This window comes from Trachemys scripta, chromosome 5 (genome assembly GCF_013100865.1).
Source record: "Trachemys scripta elegans isolate TJP31775 chromosome 5, CAS_Tse_1.0, whole genome shotgun sequence".
NCBI classification, from domain to species: Eukaryota; Metazoa; Chordata; order Testudines; family Emydidae; genus Trachemys; species Trachemys scripta.
Window position 1 is genome coordinate 130,347,908 of NC_048302.1, and position 24,732 is coordinate 130,372,639.

Sequence of the window (24,732 nt, forward strand, 5' to 3'; positions counted from 1 at the left end):
TATAATTATTTGTAACAAACTGCTATAAAACGATCTCAAACCCCAAAATGTTGAATACCACCAAAGGATTTTAAGTGACTGCCTTGATTTTTCTTGAACTGCTGCTATTTAGGATCATCAGTTTTACTAAGCATGTAGGCACTGCAGAATAGTCATAGAACTGCTTAACAATCCATAGAGGAGGAAAAGACTAAAAAGAGCAGATCACTTACATTATTCATATACTCGCTAAGTAGGTCCTGGAGGGCCTGTCGTACAGCATTGCACTCAGCAACAATTCTCTCTCGGCGGTCATCACGTGTGCATGAAGAGTCGGCCATCAGTGCTGCTCCACTGATAATACTCTCCAACCTCTCTTCGAGAGATGGTCTAAATCTGGCCTCACTGAAAGTCATAGGGTCTAAAATAATCTTGTTCTGAAATATAAAACACATGTAGGAAAATGAACAGCATTCTTGGGTATTTGCTATAATTTTTGAAATATCCCCCTTTATGGCTTTTCATCTTTCTGACTAAATAAATACATTCGTTCTCTGTTACATTCCAGGAGGAACTACACTTACTGAAATATCTAGTCTGTATGAAATTCGACATATTTCAAAGGACCAGACGACATACAATTGTTTTAAAACTATATTCTTGGCAATAAACATCTCAACAGATGAGTTTTCAAATATGTCAATAGCCTAAAGCAAAAAAAGGAGGTGACCTTTAAGCACAGTAATTGTTGACTATTATACTTTTACTGGATTTTATGAAGCTTTTCACATGCTATTGTTGTCCTGAATGTCACATATTCATTGAATACTTAAATCTCTGTTAGTATCATAACATAACTGGCTCTGTTTTTATTCAAGTAATCTAATGTTCAGTTCTGTGTACAATGAATGGGTCCTCTCCACAATTTCATTAAATGTATTTTTACAACTATTGCTTAATGATTTGTGTATACAACCACAATGTCCTCTGAATACATTTCTTCCTTCCTTGAAAACACAAACAATGTATTAATGTAAGTTTGCATTTAGGTGTTGGGCTGGTAGGGTTATGTTTTTGTTTATTGGAGCATCGACTTTTATTTGACCCACTGCTCTGGGAATCAGGAGAGCAGGGTTCAATTCGCAGTTTGACAGATTTAATAATAATAATATATGGAGATATACCTATGTCACAGAGCTGGAAGGGACCCTGAAAGGACATTGAGTCCAGCCCCCTGCCTTCACTAGCAGGACCAAGTACTGATTTTTTTGCCCCAGATCCCTAAGTGGCCCCTTCAAAGAGTGAACTCATAACCCTGGGTTTAGCAGGTCAATGCGCAAACCACTGAGCTATCCCTCCCCTCCTTGTACTAGTCTGGACAAATCCTTTGATCTTTCTGGGTCCCCCCCCCCCATTACCTGTGAAATGGCAAAGGTAAATAATACTTCTTCTTGTATATCACATGCACAGTAATTAGGGTTTTTAGAAAAATATTTTAGCAATAAATAATATTTGTTTTTGTGCTAAAAGGCATAAGTACTGAATGGCGAGTACTGTACCAATTGGTAATGTTGGAGGCCAGCATCACAAAAGGTCTGCTGCTACTTTCTGGCAGCAATCCACTACTTTATTTTTTCCTGACAGAATCTCTACTGCTGCCTTCCAGTTTTCAATGACAGAAGGTCCTAGGTTGTTTACCCAAGTTTTCATTTTAACCCATTTTTCACCTCCTGTCCTCATTCCATACTACCTGGCTGTGATTCCGACACCGTGCAAAACCTGAAGGATTGCATGGACTTTGCTTTCTTTTGCCCAGGGAGTGAACATTTTGAAATTGCTTTGAAGCCAAGTCTCCTACATGGTAGCACAGAGGTCAGCTTCTGAACAAGTGAGTCAGTAATTAGAACTGATTAGATTATCTAGGCAGATTTTGATTAGAAAAGAGATGTTTTTATAATCAAATTATTTAACTGAGCAGTCCTTGGAAATAGATTAAACCACGTGTTATGTGTAAATGCACAGAATAATTTATTCAGTCACATAATGTATTAGGAAATAAAAAACTAACTCCAACTGGAAAAAATGGTTTTAGAAGAACAATCTACTTGTTTTCCAGGTTAACATTTTTATCTCAAATTAGTGTTATTATAGGGGTGCACAAGTTGATTTGTAGTTTAGCGTAAACAAATTACCAGATGGCAAATTTTGCAAGTGTACATAAACCTTAATCTTAAGTGTATTGTCTGAGATAATGATAAATGATTTTGGATCACCACTGGGTTATTTTCTGACTTTTTTTTTTCTTTATAGTTCAAGGTGGCAGATGCAAAGGAAGAGTCAATCTGTGCTCCTGCCTAGAGGCACTTTACCCACACCACCTGCTGCTCTATAAACATTTGGCTAGAATCATGCAAGCAGGTTTCATATTTGAACTGTTTGCAAAGATGTTATGTTACCATTTCTCTGCTGTTACCATCTGAACCTTAAAAGAAAATGAGTCATGAAAGAAGTAAATATAGAGAGAGCTACAACTGGGGATGGGAGAGAATTAATCCAATTATCAAGATGCATAACATTTCAGTCATTATTTTAAATAGATCATTCAAATGCCAAATCATGATAAATTCTAATGGAATATTTTAATTTTCAGAACATTTTGATGAAACATAAGTTTGTGCAATCTACTGCCTGGGACAGCACAAATCAACACGTCATTACAAGGTCAAAAGACATAGCTAATTAGGAGAACCAACATGGATTTTAAAATCCCGATAATATATTAGAACAAACATAAAGTGCACTCCCTAGTTATCAACAGCCTCTTCTAACAGTGTCAAGTTATAGCAAAGCTAACAAATTGTGTTCTGATTACAGTACACTCATTCACAAACAAAGTGAAATCCTGGCCCCAGTGAAATCAATAGGAGGTTTGCCACTGAATTCAGCGCTGTCCATATTTCACCCCAGATGTCTAACTTCATTGTTTTTTTTTGTTTTTGTTTTGTTTTTGTTTTTTAAAGTGTTTGGTAATATACATATGGACAAGTGAGAAGATAATTTTCCTTCCCTGCAGGGCCTACAATCTAAATAAGCGAATGGCAGAGAAATAACAAACAGAAATATGTGGGACCCTCACTAAGATTCATTGTTTAATAAAGAGGAAACACACAGTTGAACAATTTCAACCAAATGTCACATTGTTCCAGCTCCACCAACTGCTGGTGTAGTGGAAATTAACGTATCATTCTCTAGAATGTGCCATTATGTTTCATACATACCTTCTATCCTATATGTCAAAATAAGTGTTCCAGTTTTACTAGCAACTAAATCATAACTGATCTCTTTGAGAGAAACGATCCACACTGATAGGGCTGTTCTTGTCACTCATATGTTAATTCCTTAGGTATGCAATTCACTGTTGCACTTCAAAAATGACCTAATTTCATTAAAATTCATTATACATGGTTAAAAATTAACAAAAGAGTAAAGTTACCTTCACTATCATACTTATCATTAATAGACCTGTACCACTAGAGAAAATGCAGTGAATAAACTGGGATAAAAAGAAGAACAGGAGTACTTGTGGCACCTTAGAGACTAACAAATTTATTATTTATTATTATTAGTCTCTAAGGTGCCACAAGTACTCCTGTTCTTCTTTTTGCGGATACAGACTAACACGGCTGTTACTCTGTAAACTGGGATAGTTAAAATGTAAGGAAATAATACGGAATAATTTTTACAGACAATGGTCAGTTGATTACCTTTTCTTCAGAACATTTTCAACATTTCCTTTTTAAAGGGGATTTTTAATTCGAAACATACACACTAACACTTAACACAGGGGTCTCAAACTCAGTTTACCTTAGAGCCAGTGCCAGTCCTCAAATCCTCCCAGCCCTCAAATCCAATGCCACTCATGCCGCTTAGAACCCGCCCCCTAAAAACTCCGCCCCCACCACCTGCCTAAGGCTCTGGGACAGAGTTTGGGTGGGGGAGGAGATCTGGGGTAGGGGATTGGGGTGCAGGCTCTGGGAGGGAGTTTGGGTGCAGAAGGGGTGAGAGGTTGCCAGGGGCAGCTTTATGTTTTTTGCTGCGCCAAGCATGGCAGGCAGGTGGCTTTTGGCGGCATGCCTGTGGGCGGTCCGCTGGTCATGCGGATTCGGCGGCATGCCTGTGGGAGGTCTGCCGCGCCATCGGCATCCCCGCCGCCGAATTGCCGCCGCCGAAGCCACAGGACTGGCAGACCTCCCGCAGGCATGCCGCCAAAAGCTGCCTGCCTGCCACCCTCACAGCGACCAGCAGGCCGCCCCCCGCGGCTTGCCGCCCCAGGGACGTGCTTGCTGCGCTGGTGCCTAGAGCCACCCTTGGAGGTTGGGCTCTGGGAGGGAGGTTGGGTGGGGGAGGGAGTCTGGGGTGCAGGCTCTGGGAGGGAGTTTGGGGGCAGGCAGGGTGTGTGGGGAGGGGTGCAGGCTCTGGGAGGGAGTTTGGAGGCGGGAGAGGGTAAGTGAGGAGAGGGTGGGGGTGCAGGCTCTGGGAGAGGGTCAGGAGTGCGGCTCTTACCTAGGGCTCCAAGGCGGGGCAGGGGGCCTCCATGCGCTTCTGCCCCCAGGCACTGTCCCTGCAGCATCCCATTGGCCACAGGGGCACTCAGGGCAGGGGCAGCGTGTGGCACAGCAGGGAGGGGCCGGCAGCCACTGGAGTGAGCAGGAAGATGCCGCTCAGCTCCGCTGTGCTGGCCCTTAAGGGGGGAGCACCCGGGGGCGGCAGGTAGGGCCAAGGGAGAGACCTGGCCCCAAAACTGCTGGAGCCCCAGAGGCCACATTGGGGAAGCTCTTGGGCTGCAGATTGCCTGTGGGCTGGGAGTTTGAGACCTCTGACGTAACCCATGCAGTAGTCTCTACTGTCGACCAGAGGATTTTCCACTGCAAACACTTCCCCTGCTTGTAACACCTTTTGCCCACACAAAGTACTTGCACTTGATTAAAGCAAGACTCAGTATATTGTATCCTCTACTGGATCATTGTGCACTCTTGTTCCTCTTGTTGTTCTAGTGCAGAGGTTCTCAAACTGTGGTCTGCGGAGACACAGTTTTTAGTAATTAGTGGAGACACACAGGCATGGCTCCACTAATTAGGTGTCTGGGCCCTGGAGAAGATGCACATGTAAGGTGAAGAGTTGGCCTTGAGGGGACTAGGGGATAGGTGGGAGAGGGTAGTGGGGTGAGAAGAGGGGGTGGGGGGAATTTGAGATGTGCAGGGCTGCGGTGGCCAGAGAAAGAGGCAACTTTCCCGATGTCCAGGGCTGCGGCTGCCGGGGAGAGACAGCCCTCCTTCCCAGCCCCAGCTCAGGGGCTGCCACGGCGGGGGAGAGAGAGGGCACATCCATTGCATTAGAAAAGTAAGACTAGTGATATTGAAATATGAGTTGTGTGCTTTTATATGTAGAATAAAAAAACAATTGTTATTAAGGTTTTTTTATATAGCGCTTTTATCCAAAACCCTTTATAATAGTTAGCTAACGGTACAAAAGACATTTGGAAAAATCATTAAGTGGTCCGCCGAGACCCTCAGCAATTTTCAAGTGGTCCGTGAAGGGGGAAAAAAAAAAAAAAAAAAAAAAAAAAAAGGATTCGAGAACCACTGCTCTAGTCTTTCAGTTGCACCAGTGCAAATAGTCCTCCCAGTAGAGTCCCAAATAACCTTTTTCAATTCCGGAGTTCATCTGGGCCTACTCACCTAACTTAGTTCCTATTTGGGGAAGGGATTATAAGTGATCTCTCTCCTGCCATCCATCTCCACCCTCCGACTGTTTCTTAGTTTTTTGTATGTACAGCACTTAGCACAATGGGGTCCTTCTCCCTGACTGAAGCTCCTTGGCACCACAATAAAACAAAAGAAACAAATATATAAAAATAAATATTATATAGATAATTCTCACCTACTAATGGATATGAGGTATAGCCCTATCAACTTGCTTAGTTCTATGACCAGGAGAAGTCTGAGTCATCTGAAAGATCCTGTAGGCATAGAGGGAATGGCCTTCAGTAGGTTCATTTTTTTTCCTTCTGGAAATACTGTGGAATATCAGTGGACAATGCTTCATATTCCCTGAGGACTCTCATAGGCGGGGTCCTATCTGGCTCTGTTTTATTTCTCCTCCTATTTAACGTGCATGTAAAGCCTCTAGGCATTCTGAGTTTCAGTGTTACTGATATTTCCAAAGGGCATTGCTTTTCCAGAAGATTCCTGAAGCACATCATTAATTAATAATAATACTTATTGTTATTACAGCATAATCTGTAATAGGAAAGATGTTCAGTGGTTGGGATGCTAGCCTCAGACTCAGGAGATAAAGGTTCAATGTCCCATTCTGCCACCAATGCCCTGCATGTCTTTGGGCATGTTACTTAGTCTCTCTGTGCATCAGTTCCCCATCTGTAAAATGCACAGGCCTCTGCCCTAAAGGGGTGTTGTGAGGATTAGTACATTAAAGATAGTGAGGCACTCAAATAACATTGTAATGGAGGCCATATGAAAAATACTCCAATAAGAATCAAGGTGACACCATACAAAGCAAGAGTTGTCCCTGTCTGCAGAATTTATAATCTAGGTAGAGGAACAGGTAAAATGCTAGTGATCAAGCACCACATATAAAAAGTAAAAAATGCCAATGTTGTTAGTTCCTTTTTCCCTCTCAAAACTGAATTGTGCCAACACATCCCCCACATTACCATTATCCAGGTGCCACAGACAGCCTGCTTAGGGTGACCAGACAGCAAGGGTGAAAAATCAGGCTTGGGTTGGGGGGCTGCGTAACAAGTACCTATATAAGACAAAGCCCCGAACATCAGGACTGTCCCTATATAATTGGGACATCTGGTCACCCTGAGCCTGCTTCACTACTGATAATCCAGTACACCCACCCCTCAGTGATACAAGCGAACAACAACCAAAACCAGTAAAATAGTCTGTGTGTACCTGAAGCTATGTAAAGACATGCCTCTTCTGCCCAAGGGACTCCAGCTGCTCTCTGCTCTATAGGCAGAGGTGTAACGAGAGGTTTCTTCCTCCTCCAAGACTCCCTACACAGGGGAGCAAGAGCTGGCCATAGCACATCCCATAAGTGGGGAAATATGCACAGACCCTATCAGGCATCAGGGCCTGCAGCTGAGCCTGGGACCAGATAGCTGCCCTCCAGCTGAACACCATGATAGACCAAAATACCTGGTTGGCTGAGAGGCATCACCAGACCTGTTCTTAAACCCATCAGCAGTACTAGGCCAGTGGCTGCTCAACACTTACACCTGAAGCTGCAATCACTCATGTACCTGCCTTGCTCCTGCACAGCTCCAACTTTGGCTTTGCCTCCTGGTTCCTGATCGCCACAGCTCAGAACATTAGGCATGACTGCCCACTGCCTAGTCCATGACAGTTTCAGCAGCCCAAACCAAAAGGAAGAAGGGACAGGTTCTGCTACCAGAATGGATTTCACTAAGGCCAGCATCTCCATGGTCAGAAATAGTAGATGTTTTGCAAAACCTGCAGATGCAGATTGCAGGCACAGAGTGAGACACTGCAGGAACAGGCTGTGCCATGCACAATTCCGACGCCACCCCCTTGAGAACCAAAAATTTCACTGCCAGACAAGTTTGCCAGTGACGGTGGTGAAATCTGCAGGTTTCTGTTGCACCTCCTGTCATTCCCCATTCATCAGTCCCAAGTGGGACTTATCCTCAGCCTGCTGCCCCAGAAGGCCTTAAGCTGGGCCTCTCTACTCTTTGAGAAATCTAGCCCTCTATTGAGCCGGCTTGAGAACTTTGTTCATGCCATGGAAGTGATTTTTGATGACCCATGACATGTGCATATAGCAGACGCTGCACTCCAAGTGTTGCCAGCCAGTTGCTAATTGCGTTGTGGAATTTCAATGCCTGGCAGCAGACACCAAATGAAAGGAAGCTGTGCAGCACTATCACTTCCGGGTCAGTCTAGATGAAGAGATCAAAGGTGACCTGGTGTGGATGCAGCCTCTGACTGGCCTGGACACCCTAACTGAACTGTGCATTAAGATTGACAACGGCCTGATGGAATACTTTCAAGAGAGAAGGTCAGCTTCCCAACCCCCATCAGTCTCACAGACTCCAACCCACTAACCTTCCACATCCTTCCTACAACCCATAGGTGCTGGAACCAAGGGTGCTGGGTGTGCTGCCACACCACCTGGCTTTAAGTGGTTTACACTATATACAGTGTTTACAGTTTGGTTAAATGGCTCTTGGCACCCTCACTATACAAATTGTTCCAGCATCCTTGCTACTGCCTGAACTCTCGTATCTGCTGGCGGGCAGGTATGGTGCATTTTAGTTAGCCATGCTGCCGGTAACCTTACCTACCAAATCCAATCACAGACTGGAAGTCCTCTGCAGTTCTGCCTGCCTGCCAAGGGCTTCCAAAGACAGAGGGAGTTAGCCTGAAGAGAACCTCAGCAACCCAACACCCTCTGTGGTGCCTGCCAAAAATCAAAGCTTTATTGATGTGTTCAACAAAAAGAAAGCTGAGATCTTGCTGCCCCATCATAGCTACAACTGCCCCATCAACTTCCAGCCTGGCATAGAGCTTCCTTTCAGGTGTATCTTTTCCTTCTTGGAACCCAAGTTATGGGATCTCTGGAGCTCTCTCAAAGAAAACTTGTTCCTAAATGACTGGAGGAGCTAACAAACAGGAGCAGCCAACAGGTGAGTTTGGCGAGGGAGTTCTCCAAGTGAAGGAGGAGTGATTTATGTAACCCTTGGGGTGAGTTTGTCATTTGTTGTGTGCTTGCTGCTTGACTGGAGTATATAGTGTGGTTTGAGTTGGGGGGAGGCTGTGTGCTGAGCCTAAAGGCCTGCCAGACAATGTCAAGAGCTTCTTAATGAGGCTTATCTCGAATTCCTTTAGGATCCATTATCCAGAGGGTGTGGCTACTCAGGGATAACAAGGGTTTAAAAAGCTAGTTCATAAGTGATCAGAGGAGCTAGTGAACAGGAGCAACTAACAGGGGAGCTTTGTGAGGGTGTTTAGAGAGGAAGTGTGAGAGCAGCTCTCCCGATTAACATTTCTGAATTTAGGCCAATAAACAACCTCCTCCCCCTGCTCCCCCCCCCCACACACACTATGCCTTCCCCCTGAACAAGTTCCAGGAGGAAAAAATAATGCAGGAAGAAATCCAGCAGCAGAGTGGGGGCTATCCAATTTATTGCACTGAATGTGCCATGTATGATTATCTGCCTTTTGGGCAGGGGGCGTATGTGTGCATTCAGTGCAAGTAGCTCATGGCCCTCAGATCAAGTATGGGCTCTGGAGACAAGAGTGGCTCAACTGGAGGAGCTAAAAGAGAGAGAGAAATACATAGAGGAAACTTTCTGGGACACAGTAGAGCAGACCCAACCCCAGTCTGACAGCCTCTGTGCTGTTGAGGAGGAAGAAAATCTCAGGGAAGGAGAACATCAAGCTGGAGCCAGAGGGAAGCGATCCTATAGTTGAGACCCTTTTTCCAGATGATGTCATGTTATCCTCTCGCACTGAGGGTATCCCTCTAGGGGGAGGGAACCCCTTTTATTAGGAAGACACAGGTAATAGTAATTTGAGTATTATTAGACATAGATAGCTGGGTTTGCGATGACCAGAAGAATCGCACAGAGAATTGCCTGCCAAGGGTGAAAATTGTGGCTCTCTCGCGACATCTATACAAATTTATGTGCAGTCCTGGGGAGGAACTGGCAGTCGTGGTACACTGATGGCATATGGAAAGGTAGGAGAGAGGTTCTAGAGGCCAAATTTAGGCTGCTAGGTAAGAGATTGAAGTCCAGGACCTCCATGGTAGCATTCTCTGAAATTCCTCCAGTTCCATGCACTGGGACAGTTAGCAGGCAGAACTAGAGTCTCAATGCATGAACAAGATGATGGTGTAAGACAGAGGATTTTAGGTTTATTAGGAACTGGGAGAACCTTTTGGGAAAGGAGGAGCCTATACAGGATGGGTTCCACCTAAACTAAAATGTAACCAGATTGCCAGCATGTAAAATTAAAAAGGTGGTAGAGGAGTTTTTAAACTAAGGGTTGGGGGACAGCCACCAGGTTGAGAGGAGCACACAAATCTGACAGATGCATCCCACAGGGGAGACTCTGTTAATGGGAATTCTCTATATCCTAGGAAAGAGAAGATGCTAGAACTTGATAAAATACAAGTAGGAACTAAAGAGAAACTGTCAAATGAGAAACAGTCCAATTCAATTACATCACACAAATACTGAACATTTTTATAAAAGTGATTGTATAAAAATACAATAAATCTAAATACTAAGATGGGTGAACTTGAATAATTATTTCAAATGAACATAAAGTAAGTATATAAAAGAACATCAAAGTCATTGTCAAAAATTGCCTAAATATACTGTTATCAAGGTGGGTGTTTTGTTTGTTATTGTTTTGCAAATCTTGGTAAAATGTTTTACTAAAACCATTTATGGTCCAAGTCCTAAAGTCCTTACTTAGCCCAAATTCACACTGAAGTCAAGTTTTCTTTCATATATAGGTAGATTTGTGTTGTATTATACATTTGTGATAGTTCATGCTCAATAATTCTACAATTCATTTGAATTCATTCTACAATTCAAAATTTCATACATCTGGTTTACAGTCAACAAGCTAAGGACCCAGAGAACCAACAGGAGTTCAAAGGAAGGAGAGGAAGGATAATGGCACCTAACTTTCAACAGCACAAATAAAGAGGACAGTCTCTTATGGAGATTGCCAATGTTAAGAGAAAACTATTCTGTTCAAATTGTCATATCAGTCCATGCACCCTGAGGGATTGTTACAACCATATGTTTTGGTTACTTATTTTGTTTTGAAACGTTGCCTAAGTAAGCATCCTGAAGAAAGGAGGGCCTTTAGCTCTTTGATGGCTTTCAAACAGCAGGTCCCAAAAAAGAGGTGGTTATTCTGTTCCACATAGTGTTTCCTGCTCTTTTCAGGAGAAACTTTAGATCTGGGCACAGGCTCAACATACGTTAACAGGAAGCATGATATTCTTATACTAGTGATTTGATGCTATATAACTACTAACCTTAGAAAAATCTCTTAGAAATAAAACTGATTATCTGACAAGATTTCACACAAAAATACCCTTCAAAAATGTGAAAAGGACGCACTGTAAACTTTTCATCATTTGCTGACAGCCAATTAGTGAACGACTAATGTAAAGTGTTCCAATTCATTTACATTTATAATTAATCAAACTTTAAAGTCATAAATCAAAGTCTGACACTATAATTCAGGTTATGAATAATTGTTTCTGGTTTCCTTACTGTTAAAGATACATTAGTGAAAAAAAAAATCTTTGCTGATATACTAAATGTACATTTTTTTTCCAATAGATGAAATAAAATTAAATTTTAAAAATTAAGTACCTTGACATGGAAACTTATTTATTGATTATGAAAGTCCTGAGAAATGCCATTTTAACAAGGTAGAATATACAAAATGTATTTATCTTATGAAAAATAACTAAATGCTCTCCATTTGTTTAATGTTTATAGCACAGCTGCATGTTATATTCAGAGAAGAAATGCTGCTAAAAATAAAAACTAATGGTAACAAGGTCTGAAACAATTTTTTTGCTAAAAGAAAAACAGCTTGTTGTGTTCCATAGTAAACAGTGACTCATAAGTGCTTAAATTATGAATGATTTCTCATTTCTGAAAAGTTTTTTTGTTTTGTTTTTAAGAATCCTTTATATTAAAAAAAAAAAGGGGGGGGGTGCAAATAACTTACAGCTTGAATAAAATCTGTGAGGGTAGCCAGAGACACATAGACTGCACAAATGTATTTTATTAAGCCCAAGTACATAAAAATGAAAACTAAGTGAAATTTCATCAATTTATCACTAATGAAAAAAGAAATTTGTTCCAATAATACTAAACAGATTTATGTTTCTCCTTGAACAGAAAAACAAATTCTATAAAAAAGAAACAAAAATTGTAACAAACTATAATACATCTTTTTAAAATATTTATCAAAAGCACAAGTAGCAGGTTTTTTAAATACTCTCCTCAGAAATAATTCCTCCACGTAATATTACTCTTGACTCATGATTGTACTTCCTACATTTAAAACCCAATCTTGCAAAACCTTACTACGGGGTGTGCTACTTACACCATTCACCAGCCTGTGGCAAGTAAGATTTCCTGGGGAAACATCATTAACTTCTGCAGAAGCAAAGGTTTAATTAAAAATAAAAGTTCTAGCTCTTATGTTTTTCAAGAGTTTGGAAAAACTTCCAAATCTCAAACTAGTGTAAACCAATGCAGTGTTGTCTTCCTAAATCCACAAATAGCTACATAGCATCTCACGTTGTCCATCACTTTAGCCATCTTTAAAAAACGTGCAACCTGAGCACCCTTTTGTCAGAATTCTAAGCAGCAACTGTGAAACTGACAAGAAGCATGACAGTTTCAGGCTACTGCTGCCTGGGAAAGCTGTGACCAGCAACAGAAGAAAACAGTGTAACCACTCACTAGAAAGGATAATTCAGAAAAAGAGGCAGAGGGACAAACAGAACAGCACGACCCCTCACAACCACCAGAAAGCTGAGGAAGTATTAAAATAGCAGAAAAATGCACACACAGAGCAACAAGGCAGCTCGGGGTTGGGATAAGAAAACACATAGATGGAATGCTTCCCCTCCCTTGCAACAGCAAGACAGTTGGCAGAATCAACTTCAAATGTATTAGACACCATCTTTCTTGTCATTCTCTGAATAGTTGGAGCTCATGAGTAGAGACTAGGAAAACAACCTGATAGGAATGCCAACACCTACACTTTCTCAGAAGCGGGTGAGGAAGAAGGGTTGGCTTCCTTCTTGGACTGGCACTGCCCTAGAGAGGAGTCTCCAATCTTTCTTGTTTGGTTCTCTGGCTATTGGCTATCTGGTCCAATTTCCAAGCCCTACATATGAGGTGGGGTGGGTGAAAGAGTGGTGGAGTGCATATAAGAAAGACAGCAAGGAAGTGATGGGCTAAGTTACAAAAACAAAATCTGATATTGAGAGTATTTTGGAGGTAAAGAACAATGGGGAGAAGGGAAGAGAACATAATGGAAAGGGAGAGGCGGTGGTAGTAGGAGAGAGAAGGATAAGAAGAGCAAAACCAGGAAGAGAGAGAACATTTAAGAAAAGCTAGAGAGAGGTAGTAAGTTAAATTTAAAATATATATTTAATAGGAAATTGGATGACAACAAATTACAGTTAAACTGTACAATTAACAGTGCTCAACTGTTCAACTCTTACATTGCAGGTGCTTGGCTTCAGAGGCATGGCAGCACTGGCATTATTCACCCGGGTTAGCAGGCATTGGGTAAACTTTAAAAAGCTGGGGTGAAATCCTATCTCTATTGAAATCAGTGAGCGTTTTGGCCTTCAATGGGGCCACAAATTTGCCCTTGATACTTATTACCATGACTGATGACAATTGAACTAATCGCAGTAGTAAGAACTATTGAGGAAAACAGAAAGGCGCATAAACTCTGGCAAGTGAAGTGTAATAATGAAGTCAGGAAGGCCAACATTTATTCTTTTGAAGAACAGCTACTCACAAAGTAACACCTTTTTTTTTTTAAGTACATCACAAGCAGGAAACCTGCTGAACAACCAGTGGGGCCACTGGACAATCAAGATGCTAAAGGAGCACTAAAGGGACATAAGGCCATGGCAGAGAAACAACATGAATTCTTTGTGTTGGTCTTGAAGGCTGAGGATGTGAGGGAGATTCTCCAACCTGAGCCATTCATTTTAGGTGACAAATCTGAAGAACTGTCCCAGATTGAGGTGTCATTAGAGGAGATTTTGGAACAAATTGATAAATTAAACTATAATAAGTCACCAGGACCAGATGGTATTCACCCAAGAGTTCTGAAGTAACTCAAATGTGAAATTGCAGAACTAACTGTGGTATGTAAATTATAATTTAAATCCGCTTCTGTACCAGATGAACGGAGGATGGCTGATGTGACACTAATTTTTAAAAATGGCTCCAGACACGATCCCAGCAATGACAGGCCGGTAAGTCTAACTCAGGGGAGGGCAACCTGCGGCACGCGAGCTGATTATCAGTGGCACTCACACTGCCCAAGTCCTGGCCACCAGTCCAGGGGGCTCTGCATTTTAATTTAATTTTAAATGAAGTTTCTTAAACATTTTAAAAACCTTATTTACTTTACATATAATAGTTTAGTTATATATTATAGACTTATAGAAAGAGACCTTCTAAAAACATTAAAATGTATTACTGGTTCACGAAACCTTAAATTAGAGTGAATAAATGAAGACTCAGCACACCACTTCTGAAAGGTTGATGACCCCTGCTCTAACTTCAGTACCAGGCAAATTGGTTGAAAGTATAGTAAACAACAGAATTATCAGATACCAGATGAACCCGATTTCTTGAAGAAAAGTCAACATGCTTTTGGTAAAGGGAAATCATGTCTCACCAATCTACTAGAATTCTTTGAGGGGGTCAACAAGCATGCAAGGGTGAGCCAGGGGATATAGGGTACTTCAGATTTTCAGAAAGCCTTTGACAAGGTCCCTCAGCAAAGGCTCTTAAGCAAAGTAAGGTGCCATGGGAAAAGAGGGAAGGTTCTCTTATGGATTGGTAACTGGTTAAAAGATAGGAAACAAAGGGTAGGAATAAAAGGTCAGTTTTCAAAATGGAGAGAGGTAAATAGTGGTGTCCCCCAGAGTTCTGAATTGAGACCAGCACTATTCAATATAGTAATACCTGGAAAAAGGAGTAAATAGTGAGCTGGCAAAATCTGAAGATGATACAAAACTACTCAAGATAGTTAAGTCCAAAGCAGACTGTGAAGAGTCACAACAAAACTGGGTGTTAGCTAGGATGGGGAGGGATGGTGTCCCTAGCCTCTGTTTGCCAGGAGGTGGGACTGGGTGATGGGACGGATCACTTGATGATTACCTGTTCTGTTCATTCCCTCTGAAGCACCTGGCATTGGCCACTGTTGGAAGATGGGATACTGGGCTAGATGGATCTTTGGTCTGACCCAGCATGGCTGTTCTTATGTTCTGAACTACCCCTATTAAAAGGTTTGCAAGAACTGGCCTGTACAGATGAAAACTGCTCTGATGGCCTATGTACATATCTGAAAAGTAAAAGAAGCATCAGCATGGGAGAAAGGCTTAGATAACTTTTTGAAAAAATAGTTTTAAATTTAATGTTTATACACATCACCAGACAGCTTCATGGATTATAGATCCCCCCCAAAGTCTTAATAAATCATCATTTTACACACAATACAAAAGTCAATGCAGTGATATTTTCATTATCTGATATTTTCAGAAGTCTGAGGATTGTTGGTTTGTTTGTTTGTTTGGCCCAATCTTTTTAAAGACAACAAAAATTGCCTCTCCCCATTGCAGAATCTAAAGAGAATCTATCAACACTTTTAGAAGTAAATCTATCTTAATTTCAATTTGTTCGAATGCAGTGGGGATTGGTTACTATTCTTCTATACTCACTCTGTTTATTGCATGATAAAGCTATTCAATAATAAATTACAGGATGACTGTACAACAAAAACACTAAATGAATTTGTATTTCCATTCTACCTTTAAAAAAAATATTTCTATTTATTTCAATGGAAGTTAGGATTATAAATACCTTTGAGGATCTGGGCCTTAATCTCTCTGTGCCAACTGTAAAATAAGGATAGTACTTCCCTAACACCCAGCGCGGTGTGAAGATAAATACATTAAGATTGTGGGGCACTCCAGTACTACAGTAATGGGAGCTGTATAACTACCTCAGACAGAAAGAAGTGTCCTACCAAAAAAAAAGTATAAACCAAAGAAAAGTATATTCCAGGCTTCTAATAGCTCTACTTGCATTGCTTGATGTTTCTCAGTTATTATATATAAAAGTCATAATGACAGTATTGCAATTCATTTATCCACTTTGTGGTCTAGCATCCTGCTTCCTCACATTTTTCTGATTATAGCTAACACATCATAAGAAAAACAGATGTTGATGGTTTTGGTTCCAGTTTAATTTGTCCACTTTAAATATCCACACACACATTCATGTCGATGATCTCACACCACAGAAAGTTGTATGAGTAAAAAAAAAAAAAAAATGATTACTATTCTGCTCTACTCTCCATGTTCACTACATGGTAAATTTATTCAATAATAAATTATACAGGATGCTGTACAATAAAAATACTAAGTGGTTTTATTTTCCCATTGGCTTTTAAGTTTACTTTTGGTATCCAAGAAAGAAACAAACAGTATTTTATCATTAATTGTATAATAAAAAAATCTAAATCATATTCATGATGAATTGCTATATCTTTCTGTAATATTAACTTACTAGGGAAAGGAAATGCTATATAATACAGAGTAGAAATTGAAATAATTCAAGAGTCCACAAGGTGGTGCAATTCTACAAAAAATAGAAGGCAGCAGAGACTTTTGCTGTATAATATAACAGGTGCCACACACTGCATATAACATGGCTTACAAAAGGTTTTTTCTCTGCTGCATGACTGAGGTGAGTACCCAATGAGTTCCAGTGTCTACAGTTACCATGCCCTCTAAAAATCCGACTTCCACAAACTAACGTAGCCCACTTAGCTAAACACACGTAGAGAGACATTTAGGACAGAGTTCTGGCTCAGATCACTCAAATGCTCTGCATTCCAGGGCAGACCGATCCTGCTGTTCAACTGTTCCACTTCAGTTGGAGACATTCTAATTTATGCTCCCCTCTCTTCCTCCTCTCCCCTAATGGAGTAAGCAGAAGTCCCCTGCGGGAGGTAGCGGAGAGGACCAGGAGGTGATGGTTCTCTTTTAGGGTGGCAGACAGCAGCTCAGACTGCTGTATTTTTCTCATCGTCTTCAAAACCATCAACACCTGGGCAGCTGAGTTCCCTCATTCAGAAACCTCTCTGCTGCTTTAGGCGGAGGGGCGGCAGAGAGAGTAGGGGGCCCAGAGCTACCAGAGAGGTGGTATATGCAAGACTGAGGAACTTTTGAGTCTACAAGGGATACCAGCTGCAAGAAGCCCTGAAAAGAGGTAGCCTAAATTAACTGAATTGTATTGTGGAGGAGGAGGAGCAGTGTGAATTTGGGTAGGGGGAGGGGGAATTTCAGCATACACCAAGACTTCTTTCACATCAATGTAAGTTTCTTTTCTTAGGCAACCTGCAGAACATTACGCAGTTTCTCGTGTTCTTGATCATTATCATCCCAGGTCAACAGGACAGAACGATTAGCTCCACCCACTCAGACCCTCAAATATATGTAAAATATAGGAATTGCCATATTGGATCAGACCAGTAGTCTGTCTAGTCTGACAGTGGCCAGCACCAGATGCTTCAGAGGAAAGCTCAACAAATGCTAGGTGGATATTCATGGAATAACTTGCCCACAGAAGAAGTTTCTTCCTAGCCCACTCACCCACAGGTTGACGTAAGCCCCAAAGCATGAAGGTTTATACCCCTTGTTCAGTATATTTTTTAATTAATTGTACCTCTGGTTGTTCTCATTATCCATAGAAGTGTCCCGTCCTTTTTAAAAATCTTTCCAAACTCTTAGCCTCAATGATATCTGGTGGGAATGAGTTAGAGGTTGCTGAGGGGAAATCATAAATGTTCATCCATCAAAAGGAAAATCCGAAGGTACAGGTTTTGCACTGTTTGGCAAGTTGAACGTGGCAAAACTGTTGGCTCCTATTGAAAAATGAAAATGCTCTTGCATTTTGAAGCCCAGACATGATCTCCTCCACTGTTCTAAAGAGGTAGGATTGGTGGTGGACGGCCTTAGTCAAATCTTTTGAATCTATACAAATCCTTTACTAGTTTTGGTTTTATTACAAGGCAATTTTGTTTACATCAGTTATGTCTATTTGTTCAATAACATCTAATTTTCACACCTGATCAATTTCCCCTTTTACTTTTGTTTCCCAATGCTACTGGGACTTTATGTTCTGTATGCATTTTTAGTGGGACATTGTGACCTATACCATTGTAATGTAATGGAGCCTTAATGCATCCAAGTTCAGTAACACCTCATCAAATTCTTTAAGAATAACATTTGTATCCTGTTTGGTAGAGAAGCTGATCATATATGGAATCACATGTATTTAGCCATGTTTAGCTTAGAATTTCTATACACGGTTCTCAATATTTTTTGTAAATGTTTGATGTGATTCCATTATATACTGCTCCAGTTTCTAGTCTGATATTTACTTTTAATTAATTTATTTCTAGTGTCACAAACCAAGCTATTGTATACTTTTGCTTTATACATATACTGAGATCTAACAGGCAGTTCTGTGTCAGCATCATCATAGCTTTGTATTGTAATTGTATGCTCATTAATGTAGTTTGCTTTTTATTTCTTTACAATTTGTTTTGAGAACAACATGCTTTTGCAAAATGGTCACTTTTATTGCCTACATGACATTATTCCTCTTATGTTGAACACTTTTGTTTCACACTGACTGTTCCCACATGTATAACAAACAAAACTGTTTTCTGCTATTTGTATACCATTGTATTCCGTTTTTGTGCCTTGGTATGCAGTTTTCATTAGATGCACACCAGATCTTTCATTGAATTTAAGAAATACTGTTTGCACTAGCCCTGCAACCTTCCATTTTTTCCCTGAAAGCCAAGTCAGTTTCTCACAATAACTTTACTATGATTTGTTTATCAGTTATATGGCAAATAATTCACTTTGTAACAGTCCATCTGTTAAGTGCAACTTCACATGACCTAGCTTTATTAAATAGGTCTGTAAGATAATGCCCAATCATTTAATCTGGCAGCTGGTTAGTGATAAAGAAAAGGTGTTTTCCAAAATGACAGGCTTTCATTGATCACAGATATCTGAGTAGCAGCCGTGTTAGTCTGTATCCGCAAAAAGAACAGGAGTACTTGTGGCACCTTAGAGACTAACATCCGAAGAAGTGGGCTGTAGTCCATGAAAGCTTATGCTCTAATAAATTTGTTAGTCTCTAAGGTGCCACAAGTACTCCTGTTTTTATTGATCACAGAATTATTGACAAATTTGAATTTTACTTTGTCTAGCAGTTTGGAGTCTTCTTTTTCCTTCCAATAGACCACACTGTAGATTTTCAATATCTTGGGGCCTTCAACCTGCAGCAGTGTTGGTGGTTAAACACTGATTTCTCTGCAATATCATTTGCCTCCAAAATTTTTTGGAAATGTTCCAGCCATTGCCTTCAGTTAGCAACCAGGTTAAGGTATTCCAAATGGAAGTATTCAAATGGCTTAATTTGCTCCATTTTTGCCCAAGATTCAATTTGTTCTGACACCATGTAATAAAGGTATGACACACAGGAGTGCTGATAAGAACCATGGCATGGATCAGAGCAGGGGCAGCTCTATGTGTTTTGCCGCCCCAAGCACAGCAGTCAGGCGGCTTTCGGCGGTGCACCTGTGGGAGGTCCGCAGATAACGTGGATTTGACGTACCTGCCGCCGAATTGCCGCCGAAACCATGGGACCGGCAGAGCTCCCGCAGGCATGCTGCCAAAGGCAGCCTGACTGCCGCCCTCACCACAACCGGCAGGCTGTCCCTGGCAGCTTGCCGCCCCAGGCACGCGCTTGCTGCGCTGGTGCCTGGAGCCGCCCCTGGATCAGAGTTACCAAAGATTATACAGTTCTGTCACATGTCAGGGATAAGTAGCCAATGGCTCCAGTAGCTACTGTTACAGACTGGACACTCTAAGGCAGTGGTTCTCAAACTGGGGGTCAGGTTCTCTCAGGGGGTCAAGATGTTATTACATGGGGGTGGGTCGTGAGCTGTCAACCTCCCTCCCAAATCCCGCTTTGGCTCCAGCATTTATAATGGTGTTAAATATATAAAAAAGTGTTTTTAATTTATAAGGGTGGGGGTGGGGTGTTGCACTCAGGCTTGCTATGTGAAAGGGGTTACTAGTAAAAAAGGTTTGGGAGCCACTGCTCTCAGGCAAACATACACACCTAGTTTTATCTGGTAATAGAATCAAAGAATAGTGAAGTGATTTTGTCAGTATTTTGGGGAATGGATTTACAAGTATGTTATAGAGCCTTAACATGGATGACTAACACCAACATGGACCTTTGTACGCTATGCAGAAGCATTGATTCAGGGCATGAGTTATGTTGATGCTCTCAGTCCCTGTGCTTTGTGCCACAGCAGCCTTTAGATACCAGGAGGAGCAAATGCAGGGAAAGTCCGGCTCAGCCCCTAGCATAGAGCACGTTCAGTGTTAATGGAATGTTTGGAGAATTTAGCAGCCAATTTTTAAAAAGTCTCAACTGAGCATGCATGAACCAAGATTTCTCAAATGCTTATAAGTTGGCCCAGTTTTTATGGAGACAGCAAAAGGTACATCCCTGACACCAAAGCAACCCTCATGCTAAATTTGAAGTCCCTGCTCCAAAGCATGAAGGCATTACAGCTTCTCAACGAGACAGTTGTAAGAACTTTTTAACATGGGGAAAACAGTGTATTTCATTTTTGGAAATGGCTGAACCATTTTAGCTTAAACTCCAAAAAACAAACAAACAAAAAATAAAACAGGAACATTTTCAGCCTAAATGTCTTAAGTTTGACAAAACTATACAGAACTGAAAACAAGGTCTCACAATGGAAAGTGTTAGGCAATCTTACCAATATGAGGAACAACTAGTTCTGATTATACCACCACTTTGGATTTTATATATTTAAAAAAAATGATTGTCCTTTTTTCTATTATATCTTATTGTCTTTCTTTAATAAACCCTGAATTTAGAGAAAAAAATTTTTGTATGTATGTTATTCGTCATAACAAATATCTAGAGAGTCAGATAAATTGTATGGAAATTAAACATCAAACCCTAATTAATAGTCAAATTATCCAGTTGAAACTAAGAGCAATAATATTTACATTAAATATAGGCAATGTCAAATACTATACACTTACTATCTCCTGTTTAAAACAAAAGAAAAATTCTAAAACTAAACAATATTTCAAAATGTCAAACTCTGACTAAATGGATTCATAAGCTCTTTTCATTTCCAATATTTCCAAAGTCTAGCAAGAGCAATTATAGCTCTTCTCCAAAGACTAAGATACATACAAATCATACAAAAGGTAACTGTTCCATTGCAGTATACAATCAACATGTCATAGAATATGACAATTACCATGTGAAATTATTTAAAGATGACAGTTAAAGTGTTTAAGATAGGTACAATCTAATTTAAACTAAATTTCAGGCTATTTTGGTTCACAAAGGACTTCAAATCACTAACAATGTAGGTATTTGCAAATTACAGTGATGTTGAGATCCATGGAACGTTGAGTCTGAAATCAGCAAAAAGCAGTTTCAAATGGGATTATGCTTAAGGACAAATCTGCACTCTTTTTGCTTTAGGGCAGAATGATGCTTTTGCCCTACGGTAGGTGTTCCTTTAGCGTACATTTCATATCAAAAGCCATGTTACCGCTCATGCAAGTTTTTACTACGGGAGATACTGAAACATTCATGTAGCAATGCTAATTACTCAACCAAAAGGATTAACAGTAGTATTCTTTTTCCTTGCTGAATGTTATACTATCATAAGGAGGGTCAGAAGTTTCTCTCTATCCCCTTAAAAACAACAAGGAGTCCGGTGGCACCTTAAAGACTAACAGATTTATTTGGGCATAAGCTTTCATGGGTAAAAAAACTCACTTCATGCATCTGAAGAAGTGAGGTTTTTTGCCCACGAAAGCTTATGCCCAAATAAATCTATTAGTCTTTAAGGTGCCACCGGACTGCTTGTTGTTTTTGTGGATAGAGACTAACACGGCTACCCCCTGATACTCTCTATCCCCTTGTTTCCTGTGCTGCAGTCATGCTGGTCTGTTTGATCTGTTAGCACATAGAGAAGTGTTTTCAGAATCATCTCAGAACTGCAGCTACATTTGTTGGTAATCTTAGAGCTAAAGAGAGCAATGTCTCAGCCTCAAGAACAAGGCTGAGTAAGTCCCTGTTTGCAGCTAAGCATTCAGGTGAAAGTGGCTAAAAGCGGGCAAAACAAGATTATATTCAAATGAATCCTCGGTGTCCTCAGTGAAGTGGACAAATGAAAATAACTTCCTTTTTACTTCTTAATATTAGGAAGAAAAAGATATACATTTTTCACAAGTACACTTACAGGTCATGAATGATGTGACTACGATTTTACATATCACACATGAATCTATTACACTTGCAACACCATGCAAAAGTGTGAAAAGAGAATACCTGAAAGAGGAATGGTGGCTGAATATTCCTATGAAGAATCAGGGGATCCTATCGGATGACCTGCATAGTCTTCTCAGTCCCAAATATCAATGCATTTATTATCACTAAGCACAATGGCCCCTGTTGCATTGAACAGTAGCCCTTTCCAGATAGTGGTGGCAGCATCAGTTTGAAACTGATAAGCATCACATGATTATAGTCAGTTTCAAAATTCTGCTGCCCATACCATGTGGAAAAAACTCCTGTGCAAGATTTAAAGTGCAATTAGATCAAACAGTGATCATTTTATAGGATTCTCACCATTAAGGGAGTTAAAAAAATAATAATGTGTACAGACACTTGAAAAATATGGGATTCCTAAAATCTTGACCCACAGTTTAAAGCCACAATAACTTCAATATGAAAAATATGATCAGCTGAATCAGAAGATACAGAACATTTATTATGGGCACAAAGAAGTTTTGAAAAGCACAAATCAAAAATGATTTTAAACCCAAGTGGGTTACACTTTATACACAGGGTCCTGCAATATCTACACAGAGGTTTGTTTTTTGCCAATTTCAGACCTTCAAAATCAAATCAATTTAGTTTTGCTGAAGTCAATAAGTTTGCCAGAGATGAATTTGTCCTTTTATGTATTAAGGCTTTTGACACTGTACTAGCAATTTTGCTCCATGCTAGCAGTGATAAGCATCAATAATTTTAAAGACATATTAACATCATGGCAATGTTAAGATTCCATGCCATTTAACAACATATTTATGGCAAAATTAAAAAAAAATAGGATTAATAAAGTCAATACTGATTAAGCAATTGACCATTTCCAAGGCTACCAATATTTGTTAGACCATTTAAATTGACACCCAGCATAGAAGAAACACGGCACCATACACTATAAAAAAATCATTAAAAAAACAATTTTAAACTTTTTCCTCAATAACAGAGCCCTTTTCACAAAGAATTTCACAACTTTCCCATCCCAGCTATTAAATTAATTCGTGTCAAGCAATTTGTTTCTGGATAAGGCAATCAAAGGCACATTAAATATCCCTATATAGACATAGGAAAAGCTTGATAAAACTAATTGTGTCTTACAATGTGCACGGAAGGTACCAAGCTCTAGCAGAGGGAGCATATTTCAGAGACTAGGCTCCCCATTGAGAAGCCATGTCATCAGCCACTACAGAGTGTTAAATCCAAGGAAAAAATAGATAGAACAACTGGGGGAGGGGAAGAGCTGTTCTCTCAACAGCTCTCAAATAACTCAGATTCAGACCATTTAGGGTTTTATAGATCCTAACCAGCACCTTCATTTCGCACCTGGGACTGTGTAACTAATGCAGAAAACAGAATACTAATGTTCATCTTAAAAGGCACACTCTGGGGTCCGTTTCTGAATGTATGAAACATTTAGGACACTACCATAATCAAAATAATAAATTACATTTTAAAAACTTACATGGGGGAGGGATAGCTCAGTGGTTTGAGCATTGGCCTGCTAAACCCAGGGTCATGAGTTCAATCCTTAAGGGGGCCACTTAGGGATCTGGGGCAAAATCAGTACTTGGTCCTGCTAGTGAAGGCAGGGGGCTGGACTCCATGACCTTTCAAGATCCCTTCCAGTTCTAGGGCATAGGATATCTCCATTAATTTAATTACAGGAATGCTTCAATTGCAAAGTCAAGCACGCAAAGGCCAGAAAATTCCAGAATTGAGGCTGGCTCTGCAAATTTAATCTGCCCCCCTTGTTGCTATGCATTACGACTCAATCTTTAATTACATGAGCCCATATACTTTACCTGTGGGTTTCACAACTATTTGCGGATAGCAGAGGACCATAGAGACCAAGGACCTCTGGGCTCAATTCCATGTTCTGGAGGGGAGTGTTCTCTAGTGGGCACAGTCTGTCCCCCTCTGCTTTCATCCACACACACACACCCTGGCCTCCTCCTACCCTCAATCTCCTGGCTCCTCTCCTCCAGTGCTTCAATGCATTCCTTACCCTAGCTCCTGTCCCCTCTGCTCCTTCTTCCTCCCTAGATCCCATAACCCCATTTCCTTCCTCTGCTCCTATTCGCCCCAATACAGACAAGAAGACAAGTCAATCACAAGTGCAAAGTGATTGAAAAGGCCAAGCCTGCTGAAGAATCAAGTTCTTATATTCTAAGTGAGATGGAGCATCTACGTTGCTTCCACCTTCAACCTTAGCTACAACTGAATGCCCAAAAACCATTGCTAAGGCTTTCCAGTGGCAGCTCCTGCCCTTCCAGAATAGCATGACCTTATCTCTAGCAGAGCTGCTGCTCCACTGCTGTAATTAGAGAGAGTGGAGAAGGGAGGGGAGGGGCACTACACACCTATCAGCAGCACAGCAGGCTGGGAGAGGTGTGAAGTGAGCCACACATCTGATTGAAATGTTC

The 24,732-nt window shown here is 40.7% G+C and overlaps 1 protein-coding gene across 2 annotated transcripts in view; it reads right to left on the reverse strand.

The window, feature by feature from the left end:
• Positions 1 to 24,732, reverse strand: part of CTNNA2 (catenin alpha 2) — a 760,050-nt gene that overhangs the window by 498,331 nt on the left and 236,987 nt on the right. For both annotated transcript variants that reach the window (XM_034772967.1, XM_034772968.1), the window contains exon 7: positions 213 to 416. In XM_034772967.1, coding sequence (XP_034628858.1) covers positions 213 to 416 — 204 coding nt within the window. The remainder of the gene's footprint in view (positions 1 to 212; positions 417 to 24,732) is intronic.